The 13,815-nt window shown below is 35.4% G+C and overlaps 1 protein-coding gene across 1 annotated transcript in view; it reads left to right on the top strand.

Moving 5' to 3' along the window:
* ADCY1 (adenylate cyclase 1) overlaps window positions 1–13,815 on the top strand; it is a 354,989-nt gene that overhangs the window by 223,325 nt on the left and 117,849 nt on the right. Inside the window, exon 5 of the mRNA XM_020971543.2 lies at window positions 11,223–11,350. Within this exon, the coding sequence (XP_020827202.1) occupies window positions 11,223–11,350 (128 nt within the window). The remainder of the gene's footprint in view (window positions 1–11,222; window positions 11,351–13,815) is intronic.

Genomic DNA, 13,815 nt, shown 5'->3' with positions numbered 1-13,815 from the left:
TCTTATAAATTTGTCTTAATTCTCTATATATTTTAGAAATGAGGCCTTTATCAGAGAGACTGGTTGTAAAAATTCTTTCCCAATTTTCTACCTTCCTTCTAATCTTAGTTGCATTGGCTTTGTTTGTGCAAAAACTTTTCAATTTAATGTAATCAAAATTATCCATTTTGCTTTTCATAATGTTCTCTATCTCCTGTTTGGTCATGAATTCTTCTGTTCTCCATAGATCTGATAGGTAAACTATTCCTTGTTCTCCCAGTTTACTTATGGTATCAACCTTTATATCTAAGTCATGAACCCATTTTGACTTTATTTTGGTATAGGTGTGTGATTTGGGTCTATGCCTAGTTCCTTCCATACTCTTTTCCAGTTTTCCCAGCAGTTTTTTTCAAAGAGTGGGTTCTTATCCCAGAAGCTGGGGTCTTTGGGTTTATCAAATAATAGATTACTATAGTCATTGACTACTGTGTCTTGCATATTTAACCTATTCCACTGATCCACCTCCCTATTTCTTAGCCAGTACCAAGCAGTTTTGATGATTGCTGCTTTATAATACAATTTAAGATCTGGAATTGCTTAGGCTACCTTCCCCTGCATTTCTTTTCATTAGTTCCTTTGATATTCTGGACCTTTTGTCTTTCCAAATGAATCTTGTTATTATCTTTTCTAACTCTATAAAATAATTTTTGGTAGTTTGATTGGTATGGCACTGAATAAGTAAATTAGCTTAGGTAGGATTATCATTTTTATTATATTAGCTTGGCCTACCCATGAGCAACTGATGTTTTTCCAATTATTTAGATCTGATTTTATTTGTGTGAAAAGTGTTTTGTAATTGTGTTCATAGAGTTCCTGGGTTTGTTTCGGGAGGTAGACTCCTAAATATTTTATAACGTCTACAGTTAGTTTAAATGGAATTTCTCTTTCTATCTCTTGCTGTACCAACTATATTTTTGTCATCTCACACTGAATGTCCTTAGAGCAGTCTTAAACTCAACAAGTCCAAATCAGAATCCATTATTTCCCCTCAAACTTCTAAACTTTCCTAGTACTGTTGAGGGTACCATAATCCTAATCATCCATACTCTCAACAGGCATCCTACCCAACTTTTCACTTGCATGCACACCTTCATACTCAATCCCTTGCCAAATCTTGTCATCTCTACCTTCACAACATGTCATATGCTTTCCCTTCTCTCCATTCACATGTCCACCACTGCAGTTCATGCTCTCTTGATTTCTCACCTAGACAACTACAATAGCCTTCTAATTGATCTCCCTGCCTCAAGTCTCCTACAACTTAAGTCTATTCTCTACTCAGCTGCCAGGTGATTTTCCTAAAACATAAATCTGCCCGTGTCATCATTACTCAATGAATTTCAGTGGATGCATATTGACTCCAGGATCAAATATAAAGTACTCTGTTATGCATTTCAAACTCTTCACAACCTGGCCCCTTTGTACTTTTCCAGTTGTCTTATACTTTCCTCTTCTCCATGCATACAACAATACAGCTAACTGGTTTGCTTGCTCTTCCTTGTGTACAACTCTCCATTTGGACTGTGGTCTTGTATTAACCATCTCCTTTGTCTACTGCGCTTTTCCTCCTCACCTCTATCTCTTAGCTTCCCTGGCTTCCTTCCCAATACAGCTTAAGTATCAACCATTTATAGGAGGAAACTTCTAGCCTCCCCTGTCACATACATACCCTTGATGCTAGTGTCTTCCCTTCTGTGATAACCTCCCAGCCCCTCTGTATATATGCTGTAGGTACCTATTGTTTACATGTTGAGAGTTCCTTGAGGGCTATGGCTGTTTTGCACTTAACACAAATTCCCAACTGATCTTTCTACTCTCCTTGGACATTATACTAACTTCTAAGTGCTGCATTCTAACCAAACTGGCTTTCTCTTTATTCCTCACACATACCGCTCCATCTATTATCTCCATTCCTTTGCACTGGCCATCATGAATGCCTGTAATGACAACTCCTGCCTTACTCTTCCTCACAGATTCCCTCTCATTCTTTAACATATAGCTCAAGCAATGTCTTCTATATGAAGCCTTTCCTGATCCACCCTATTCAAAATACCTTTCTTTTAATTACTTTGAATGTATTTGCATTTATTCATTTTATATTCATAGTGTATATATTTACATGTGTATGTGTCACTTACATACATGTGTATGATCTCCTTGTGAGTTGGAATTATTTCATTCTTTGTATTTTTATCCCCAGTATCTAAGTATAGTTCCTGGAGATAGGCAATTGATACCTACTTGTTGATAGATTGGTTGATTAATGAATGCACGTTGAATGATAAATTCATTCATTCATTGACCTTTGCTAATGTCTTCCAATACATTTTCAAAAAAAAAAGATTTTTTTGTATTGAGGACCTTCCTCTTGGTTTCTTAATTATATACACCTAAGTGAAGCTCATATACACTATTGTCCATTCACTATCCCTTGGTCCTTGACTGGTCTACCTCCTTTTCTCAGCATGCCTTTCCCTAGATGTTATATTTTATGCCACTGCTCACATACATCATCACTTCCAATATGTTTTAGCCTGTTTACACCTACCATATGCCCACCATGTTTGAGAATATGTTGCCTATATATGGCAGATTCAAATTTAGAATTTAAATGAAAATAAAAATTTCTGAAAGTACATGTACATAAGAATATTGGAGCAGGTTGATATGGTAAGTGCTGGTCTTGGGATCAGAATACCGTGGTTCAAATCCATGTTCTGACCCTTATTTTCTGTGCTAATCTGAGCACCTCAATTCATCTTTTCTTCCTCCATTTGCCTGATCTATAAAATAAAAATATTTATTCTCCCTAACTTACAGCATTCTTGTGAGGAACATACTCTGTAAACCTTAAGTCCCTGTGGATATGTGAGTCCTCTCTGTGAATGAAAAGAGCTCTATAGGATATTTTGACAATAAACGCTCCTGATTCTAGTGATCCATGAAGTCATTACAGATACTCTGTACTGAAATAGGACTTAGAGACTGCCTAGGTATAAAGGAAGATAGTCTCAAGGGCCATGTTGATGCTCTCAATAATTTGTTATGACTCACATTAGCACAAGGGAACATTCATTCATGATTTATTAGGCCCTTATTATGTGCAAAGGAGTATGCTGGGTTTTGAGGTGTATGTCATAATTAACAAATTGCTTCTGTCACATGACACAGACAAGTAAAGGAGGGTCAGGGCAGATGTATCATAATTATATAAAATTTCTATGATAATACAGAATCAAATGTATTAAAAAATACACAATGGTTTAGTGAGCTATGTGAGGTCTAAGGAAATGATCCTTCCCCATTATAATCATTAAGAAAAGGTTCATGGAGAGGTATGATCTTAAAGGATCAATAACATTTTAATAACCAGAGATGTGGAAAGGGGAACACCCTACCTACTGTTAACAAAGGCATGCAGGCAGTGTAGCATTGGATATATACAAGAAGAAGTATTTTATTGGAATGTAAAGTAGGGAATAGTGGAAGTTAAAACTAGAAATAATGGAAGGTTTATATTTCTGGAGGATTATGAGTGCTAGCCTAAGGAGCATGGATTTCGTTCATCAATCAATAAAATGCTTTTATCAGAGGAGTAACATTACATTTCCATTTCTCAAAGAATTTACAATCATATCTGTTATCTTTTACTCTTGCTATATCATTGATACACCTCATTTATCAATCATACATTGTCATTAAGTTTACTTTTATGTCACTTTTTAAGTTCAAGTAATTTTTTCAAAATGTATTCCAGTCATGTGGTATTCCATGAATTGCAACCATGAACCCTTTACAAGAGGAATATTGGAATTAAAAATATAAATTTTTGTTTTCAGGGAGCAACTCAGGGTCATTAAAAATGACATATGATTTCCCAAATGCCATACAGCCTAATTTGCTTTTCCTATTAAATTCTGATCCCAATTCATTGTTTATTTGCAATATTTTTCCACAGTATATATGAGGAACTTATTTAATGACTGCCTATACCACTGAATGCCATTCACCTCTCATAACTTTCATAATATTGTGAAGAACAAATTAAATAATGTATTTAAGTGCTTTGAAAGCCTTAAAAATGTTCTGAGTAATTGTCAGCTATAGTAGTGGTAGTAGGGGTTGTGGTGGTGGTGGTGGTAGAAGAGGTGGAAGTGATAGTGGTAGTGGTAGTAGATGTAGTTGGAGGAGGAGGAGGAAGAGGAAGAAGAAGAGAAATGAAAGGGAGCCAATGGAAAGAGAGAGCTGCATGAGGTTTTCCATGAGCATTCTCCTTCTAGATCAGTCAGAAACTATGAGATAGAAGGAGATTGCTGTAAGGTCATAGTCTTATAGTCCCCTATAGAATTAAGGGAATAGTTGTGGGGGGAGTAAGATCAAGGGTACAGGTCCTTGCAACATCCTTTCTTTAAGACAGGAGGGAGGGAGATGTGAAAGGAGGAATATGCAGAGAACTTTTGAAATGTGAAGACTTGAAGTTGAGGGACCTCAACAAAAGGGTCTCGATTTCAATAAAGTATGAGTCAAAATCATCTACTATGAATCTGGGTGTAGGAGGATTAAGAAAGCAGGATGGGTTCAAAATAGCCAATTCAGGATATGAGTTAGGGAATGTCTAGAATACAATAAAAGGATTTCCGAGCACCAATGAGGATCCAGCAGAAAGTATGAAGCAAGAATACATAGTGGGATGATATCAGCCCCTTTTGAGACTATCTCTAGTAATGTTTAGCAGCCTAGGGACAAGACTAGAAAAGTCAAATGGTGGGAGTCACAGTTCTATATTTGAAGTTGAATTTTGGACTATGTTCATTTCATCTATAGTTTTCTAAAGATAGTTTAGCTATATGTGCCTATATTGTGTGTGTATGTGTGTTTCAAGCAGATGGCTCTAAATGTCAGTGCAAATATGCAACTTCTTGGAGGGGATTCCATTGTTATATCTGTGATATGAACATTTGGTGCATAGAGGAAACCAGGAGTGTTCTCATTAAGCTTAGGATCCTACTTCTCCTCATGTATTTTTCCTTTCAGATGCTTTATGTTATCTTTTCAATTGTGAGGAAATATGATTTGCATCCTTCTTTTCCACTTTTCCATTACTTCTTCCATAGCTAGCTACTTGGGTTGTCAGATCTGCTCTGAAGGTTTGGCCTGAGCAGGCAAAGAAACCTGAATGACTGTTGAAAGTAAAGGAGATGAACACAGTAGTTAAAGGAATTACTTGTCATGTTCAAGCTTACAAAAACTATTTATGGCAATTTATGGGTAGCTTAGACTGTATGAAGTGATTTCAGTCCCTGTCTAACATATTCAGCAAAAGAAACTGAGAATAATTTACCCAGATAATGTCCACATGCATTTTGTCAATGAAATACCTGACTTCAAAAAGGAAATAAGTTGTAAGTAAAAACAATAAACAAAATCTTTTTTCAAAAAAATTATCGTGATCACATAAATATATGCTTATTGGACGGGATTAAATTGGATATTCTCTAACATACCTAATATTTAAAGCTCTTGTTATCAGGAAGCTTCCAAAGGCTACATAAACACACACACACACACACACACACACACACACACACACACACACACACACACGAAATAGAGGGCTATGTATCATATATGCTAAGGAGAAGTTATTGAGGGATACAACTGTGCCCCCCTACCAGGAATTATCCAGATAAGAGTAATAACACATTTCTATAGTGTATTCAGGCTTACGGGACACATTCTTCCTAATGACCATGGGAGGTATTATTATCATCATCATCATCATCATCATCATCATCATCATCATCATCATCATCTTTATTTTACAGGAGAGGAAACTGAGACTTAAAAAGGTTATGTGACCTGCCCAAGACCACAGAGCCAAAACTCTAATCTAGACAATCCTGACTAACAAAAATTCATCTTCTGCTACATGATTTGTTTGAACCTTCTTCACTGACTAAATTCTCCAGATGTGGAACCTGTCTCCTCTCTGCTTGTGTCTCTATGTCTGAAATAACCCAATCTTTTCAATAAGGTAGAATACTACCCACATATCACTGCTAAACAATATATTGTTAGATATCATTAACATGACAAGAATATAATGATTACAGCAAATTATATCCATATTTAATACATATGAGTCTAATGCCATTACATCTAAATTTTAAAGGAAAAGTTAATTGAATTGCTAAAGGCTATAGATAGAAAAACATTAATAGGTACATATTATAATACTTTACTTTCAGAATATAATTACTTAGATAAGAAGATAAATGACAAAGAAATTTAAACATTCAACAGAATACTGAAAAAATAAGTGATGAGAATTTGAATGAATAGGTTAGAAAATTTACTTTTTATTCAAACAAATGTACATGAGGAATACTTAGAATTGATTATTTATCATTTCATATGGCATCTTTGATATAGATCACACTTAGGTTATAAAGAATACAAATAAAGAATGATTAAACATTTAAATGCTACTTTTACAGAACATAATAAAATTAAAATAATGGTGGAAGGATGAATAGTAGTAAATGATGAGGATTTGCTTAAGAATGATTGAGCCACATGCCAAATTAAAGAAATAACAAACTGTGTTGAAGGTAATGACAATAATGGCATATACAACCTATAAACATTTATGTAATACAGCTAAATGAGTTCTTAAAGACAAATTCATTTGCTTGACTATATTAATAAAGGAGAAAAAGAAACAATGAGCTTTCATTGCAGATTACACATTAGAAAGCTGGCATATTATTTCAATCACGATAAGCAGAAAAGAAGACTTGATTACTATAATCAAATAGCAAATTAACAGAATTGAAAGGGGGGAAAAGTAATACTAACCCAACACTGCTAAATTAGCGAGTAAAATATAAAGCTGTTTTATTTTTTTTAATGTCACTACAATTTGCATACTGTTGGCTAATTTAACTGAAACAAAAAGAAGAAAACTAGATCAACAAAAATTAAAAACAAGAAGGGAGAAACAACAACAGATAGTGAAGGAGGTTTTCTCATAAAGAATATGACAAACAAATTTCATCAGAACAGAAGCTATAAAAGAAATGAATTATTATCAATAAAAATATGAAATATACATACTGGCAAAATAACTAGATAAATCCAGTAATTTAAGTGGAATACACAATTTGTGAAATGTCGTGATAAGAAAGACAGATTCATTCATTAGTTAATTCTATCAAACACCCTTAAGGTATATAAAACATTTTCAAAAATAGAGACAGACAGCATTCTACACAGTGCTTTCTATGAGCTAAATATGGTTCTTACTCCCAAACTAGGAAAACATAGGCAGAGAAAGGGAACTATAGACCAATATCATGAATGAATACCCAAGAGAAAAAAGTAAAATACTGTCCAGTAGGATACAGCAGTACATTTTAAAATTTCATTTTGATTAAGTTAAATTTATAGCAGAAATGGCAGAATGGTTTGATATTAGAAAATAATTAGTATAATAGATCATTAATAAAATTATATGCTATATTAATAAATGTAGGAAAAACTTTGATTAAATATAATCCTCATTTATGTTAAAATACTAATGAGTAGGAATACAAAAAATACTATCAAAGTATAGGAATAGAAAGATTTTTCATCATCACAATAAACCATGCTCCTTAATAAGATATATGTGTATATGTGTGCCACACACACAATCATACACATCCACAGATACACTTTTTGCCCTCTCAGTGTTACAGATAAATTTGAGGTTGAGTTCTGGATATGAACATAAATACCAAGATTACTATGTCTCAATCTCCTGGGAGTCAAAGGGCTAGAAATGGGATAAGTTTCTTCTACGTGTATATGAAGCCTAGGTGTGAAACTGTGTCTGATTCTTTTGGTAAGTGTGTGTGTGTGTGTGTGTGTGTGTGTGTGTGTGTGTGTGTACAGATATGCCTGAAATTGGATAAATTCCAGTGATATAAGGTAGATTATTTTTATTTACAAAATGAATACTAAGACAAATAGAGTTAAGTACATAGAGAATAGAATACTGGTCCTTGAAATTAGGCAGATATGAGTTCAAATCTGGCCTTACTAGCTGTGTGACCTGGTCAAGTAACTTGAACCTCTTTCTGATTCAGTTTACTCATCTGTAAAGAAATGACTGGAAAGAAAAGGAAAATAATAGTATCTCTCTCTCAGTATCTACCTAAACGCTTCCTCCTCCCTTTTTTCCTTCCTTCTTCCTTCCTTCCTTCCTTCCTTCCTTCCTTCCTTCCTTCCTTCCTTCCTTCCTTCCTTCCTTCCTTCCTTCCTTCCTTCCTTCCTTCCTTCCTTCCTTCCTTCCTGTCTTCTTCCTGGCCTGCCTTCCTGCCTTGTTTTCTTTTCAAGAAAAAAATGGACTTTTTCTCCTGAAGGATTACACACAGTTTTGTGGGGTCAGTCATTCTTGGTTATAATCCTAGCTCTTTTGCCTTCTGGAATATCATATTTCAAGTTCTCCACTTCTTTAACGTGCAAATCTTGTGTGATTCTGATTATGGCTCCTTAATGTTTGAATTCTTTCTGCCTGCTTGCACTATTTTCCCATTGACCTAGGAGCTCTTGAATTTGGCTGTAAGTTCTCATTTTGGGATCTCTTTTAGGAGGTGATTGGTAGTTTTTTTTTTTTAGTCTTTTCCTTGCTTTTTTTCCAATTTATTTCTTTTCCGTCGCATTTTTTTCAGTAGCTTTTAAAAGCATGATATTTTCTCATATATACGAGTCTATCTTTCCTCCTGCTCTGTTTTCATCAGAATTGGAGTGTATATATCTCTTCTCTGAAGAAGAATTTTCTGCTTGAAGTCATGATTGTCTCCCTTCATCTTCCTCTTCAGGCTAAGTGATCCTTCACTCTTTCTCTGGTCTTTTCCAAAGAGGTCCTTCATTGCTGAATACCTTCCTTGAATCCATAGCAGTGATGAAAACATCACCTCTGTCCCAATTGTCTTCAGTTTCTTTCCACAACTTCCTAATCTTTATAGCTTCCTTCTGGCAGTATTGCTACTGCCCTTATGAATCAGCAGAAGTAAAATTTGCATGCCCTCCACAAGACACCCTTTTCCAAGTTTTCACATCTCCAAATTAATATATTTTACTGTAGTACTGTAGCAAAGATTTAGCTAATAGAGAATGAAAGAGAATTCTTACTTATATAAGAATTCATGCTTTGAAAGGTATGGAGAAGTGGGTATACTTTAGGCACTTGACCCCAAAGACCACCCACACACTTCTTTTTATAGCTAAGGTAGTTTAACATAAGTAGAAAGATAAGCAGCTACTATTCTCCCCTTCAAGGTCGGTATCAGTCTCATCCTTGAGAACATTCTCTATACTCTGGTGATTGTTAGATTCTTTTAATTTCTATTTTACCCTTTGATTCTAAGATGTCAGGGCAGTTTTCTTTTATACTTTCCTGAAATGGACTCTTTCTTTGATCATGGCTTTCAGGCACTCCAATAATTCTTAAATTATTCCTCCTTGATCTGCTTTCCAGATCAATTGTTTTTCCAATGAGACATTTCACATTTTCTTCTATTTTTTTCATTCCTTTGACTCTGTTTTATTGTTTCTTAATGTCTTATGGAGGTCAGGAAGGTGACACAGTGGTTAGAGTGCTGAGCCTAGAGTCAGGAACACCCGAGTTCAAATCCGGCCTTAGACACTTTAATAGCTGTGTGATCCTGAGCAAGTCACTTTAACCCTGTTTGCCTCAGTTTCCTCATCTGTACAATGAGCTGGAGAAGGAAATGACAAAGCAATCCAGTATCTTTGTAAGAAAATCCCCAAAGGAGTCATGAGGTGTCAGACATGACTGAAAATGATTGAACAACAACCACAACATGTGTCATAGAGTCATTAGCTTCCACTTGCCCAATTTAGATTTTTAAAGAATTATTATCTTTTTTGTTTGTTTGGGCTTTTTTTGCTAGGCAGTGGGGTTAAGTGACTTGCCTGGGGTCACACAGCTAGTGTTATGTGTCTGAGGCCGGATTTGAACTCAGGTACTCCTGAATTCAGGACTGGTGCTCTATCCACTGCGCCACCTAGCTGCCCCTAAAGAATTATTTTCTTCAATGAGTTTTTGTACTTCTTTTCCCATTTGGTCAGTTCTTCTTTTTAAAAAGGTTTTTTCTTTATGAATTTTTGTGTCTCTTTTACCATTTGGCCAATTCTGGTTTTTTAGGTGGTGTTTTCTTCAGTATTTTCTTTTTGTGCTTCTTTTACCAAGCTGTTAATTCTCTTTTTATAATTTCCTTACATCATTCTCATTTTTTTTCCAATTTTCCCTCTGCTACTCTTATCTCTTTAATTCTTCCAGAAATTCTTGTTGGGCTTGTGTACACTGTATTTTTTTTCTTTGAGGCTTTGCTTATAGTTGTTTTCACATTTTCTTCTTCTGGGTTAGTGTCTCAATCTTCCCTGCCACTGTAGTAGCTTTTTGTGGTCAGGCTCATGGTTACAGAGAAGATGCTGGCTTATACTAGTAGAGAGAGTTTCCTCACTGGAGAGTTCCCTATCTCAACAAAAATCTCAGCTTCTGTCCCTCTATCCTGGGTTGTTAATAATATAACCTGTATAACATTCACCAGGTCATTTCCTTATCTCTAAAATAAGGGGTTTGGACTATGAGATAGTATGGTAAGGTGGACAGAGCACTAGCCCAGGAGTCAGAGAACCCGAGTTCAGATCATGCCGCTGATATTTGCATCCTGTATGACCTTGGGCAAATCACTTAACCTCCATGAACCTCAGTTTCCTCACCTGTAAAACAAGGAAGCTTTTCTAGATGGCCTCTGAGGTACTTTCCAACTATTGATCCATGATCCTGTTTTTACTGAATGATCCTAATGTCCCCTCCAATTCTAAATTCTGTTATTCTATATCTATAGATAAACATAGGTTTAGGATATGCTATTGATTTTAGTATTTCTCTTTAAATATGGGATATATTAATGCCAACATTAACCTAATTAACTTTGAGGTTTCAGTGAAACTGAAGGAAAAAGAGGTTCATAATGTAGCTGAAGAGAGTGATAAAGTTTTGTTCAATTTTTCGTGCAATTTTATGCAGTTTGGGGTAAAGAATTTGTTATGACACATTGTTACTTCTGTCACAATCTTAAGATGTATGTTTCTGTTCTTTATTACAAAAGGAAAACCACTGCAGACGAATTAAAATCCTGGGGGACTGCTACTATTGTGTGTCAGGACTGACCCAGCCCAAAACCGACCATGCCCACTGCTGTGTCGAAATGGGGCTGGACATGATTGATACCATCACGTGAGTATCTCAGAAGCGGGGCTGGAAGGGCTTCACAGGAGAAATAGCCCCTGTACTTAGAGGATGATATCATTTTGGACAATAATTTTTGCCCAGTAAGAGATGTCTTCTCATAACAGATGATCCCATTTAACATTTTTAATGGATTTTTCTCTTTCAAATCCCATTATCTGTCACCACCCTCCCACTTCATTTCCCCACTCCCATGGACTTATGGAATAATTTCTGTATTCTAGCTGACTTCTGATGATCATGTGAAAAAGAAATGGGAGTTTGCACCCTCTGTGCCATAAACTCTAGTTTTAAGTCTTTCAGTCTCAGATCATACTTTTTGGCATTTTTTCCATGGCATGCTTTTATCCATAAAGTAATATACTCTGACATTACAGTGAGGATGAATTACTAGTTCCTGGTTACCATGATAGGGAGTTCCATTTTCATCAAAAAATGACCTGCGAAGATAATTTGGTGAATGTATTGGACAAACTTGTTGGATCTTTTAGGTTTTAGCTGGATTCTTCTGTAAGGGAGAAAACAGTCTAGAGCAGCAAGGATTTTGTAATCACTTATTTGCCAAAGCTGCCACTTGCAGAGATACTGGGAATGGAGTTTTCATCCTGTATTTGTGATAAAAGAAGAGATTTTGTGGGGAGATGTGTAGATGCAGAACCACCTAGGAAATTGACTGATGTAATTATAATGTAGCTCATTGTGCTCCTGGGAACAGTTTGGCCAAGTCCTTTGGATTTGGAACAATACACATCCTATTTAAAGCGCCTGTCCTGAATCTAGAAGCCTACTCCTGTTGGTAATGGTTCTGAGGAAGTCCCAGGTGATGCTACGCTCAAATCTATTGGTTTTGAGCAGAACTTTTAAGGAAACACAACATGACGTTTAACAAATGTTGATTTTAATCCATTTAACTCTCTCTGAAATTTTGAGAATTTGGGAAATACTGACAATTAGCATTATGGCATGTTCTTTTTAAAAGTTTATTTTTCAACTGAACAGTTATGTTTTTTCTCCCTCCATCTCCTAATTTAAAAGGAAAAAAAAATAACTTTGTAAAAACTTTGCAAAGTCAAGTCCGTGTCCTAAAAAATGTATTTCTCGTTCTCCATTTTGAATTAGGATATGTTCTTACATTTGACATATTTCAGAAAGGATTCAAAACAAGCAAGTGCCATTTAAACAAATCACTTTGTATGTGCATAATCATACACACCAATACATTTATAGATCACCATATACATTTACAAGATATTTGTGAATATGTGCAGATTAATAGCTTCTCTTATAGATAATCATGTGCATTTATGAGATATATGTGAATATGTGCAGATGAACAACTTGTCTATCACTTTTAAGTTTTAAAGGACTTTCTGTGACTTTAAATAATTAGTCAATTGTAACACATTCTAAAGAAACCATGGATCCAGATCGTCCCACATCCCTGGCTCCCTGCCCTCTTCCTCCTCCCCCCACAGAAGGTTGCATTGAAATCTATACACATGAAAACATATTAAGCTGATTCAGAAAAAGCATGTTCATGCTTCACACATACTCTAGCATACTATAGAAAAGGAAAGAAATGCTCACTACTGTCTTCCCATATGTCAGTATTTGCCCAACATTTTCAGCCTTCTATTGTAAACTAACAGCTCATTGACAACACTTTCATAAGGATATCTTGCCTTTTTGAAACATGACAGTCAATTCAGATGTTTTCAAATATTATGCAGATTTTTCTGAAAGGTAAGATGAATTTCCCATCAGTGCTTTGAAAGAGATATTGAATGAAGCAAATGTTAAAGTGGGGAGAGAAATTGTAGTAAACGCTTGTGAATCATGGGCCTGTGTTGACTACATGTTTGAGTGTTTGAATCAAGCTCATTTTTAATATTTAACCAGAAGGAAATGATCTTCTGTCAGAGGATTCAGATGCTCATTTCTTGGGAATATGTTCACAGAAATATTTAGCATTTCACTTTTTCTGACCTTAAAACACAGGGATATTCTCATACAAACCTAGTTTCATTGCAGACTGACTCGTGGGAAAATAGCAGCACTAAGCATGCCATATGTAAAAAGAAGATAAGTAGAGTAGGAAAAAAAATCTTCCAGGATGAATAAGGTACAAGGAAACTAGAAGAGTTTAGACTATTGTGGGATTCATCTGAACAATGTGCAAAAGGAGAAATGTGAACAGGACCGATGAATACAGGGAAGCTTAACCTTTCTCTCTCTAGACACTATGATTCTTACTTATGCTACCTCAGATCCCATTAGCTTTAGGAACAGCCATTTTATTCCATTCATTCATATTGTGCTTGCCATCTACTAATTGCTAATCACTATCCAATGACTGAGGGTTTTTTTTAACACATAAAGAATTTTCTTATTGTAATGGTCCCATCATAGGACTAATTCATATTTTGACTGGAGCAACCTTTGTTAAATTATCT

Source organism: Phascolarctos cinereus, unplaced genomic scaffold, assembly GCF_003287225.1.
Source record: "Phascolarctos cinereus isolate Bilbo 61053 unplaced genomic scaffold, phaCin_HiC Scaffold_4;HRSCAF=312, whole genome shotgun sequence".
Lineage (NCBI taxonomy): Eukaryota > Metazoa > Chordata > Mammalia > Diprotodontia > Phascolarctidae > Phascolarctos > Phascolarctos cinereus.
The sequence above is the reverse complement of the archived record's forward strand: the minus strand, read 5'-3'. Positions and strand labels throughout refer to the sequence as shown.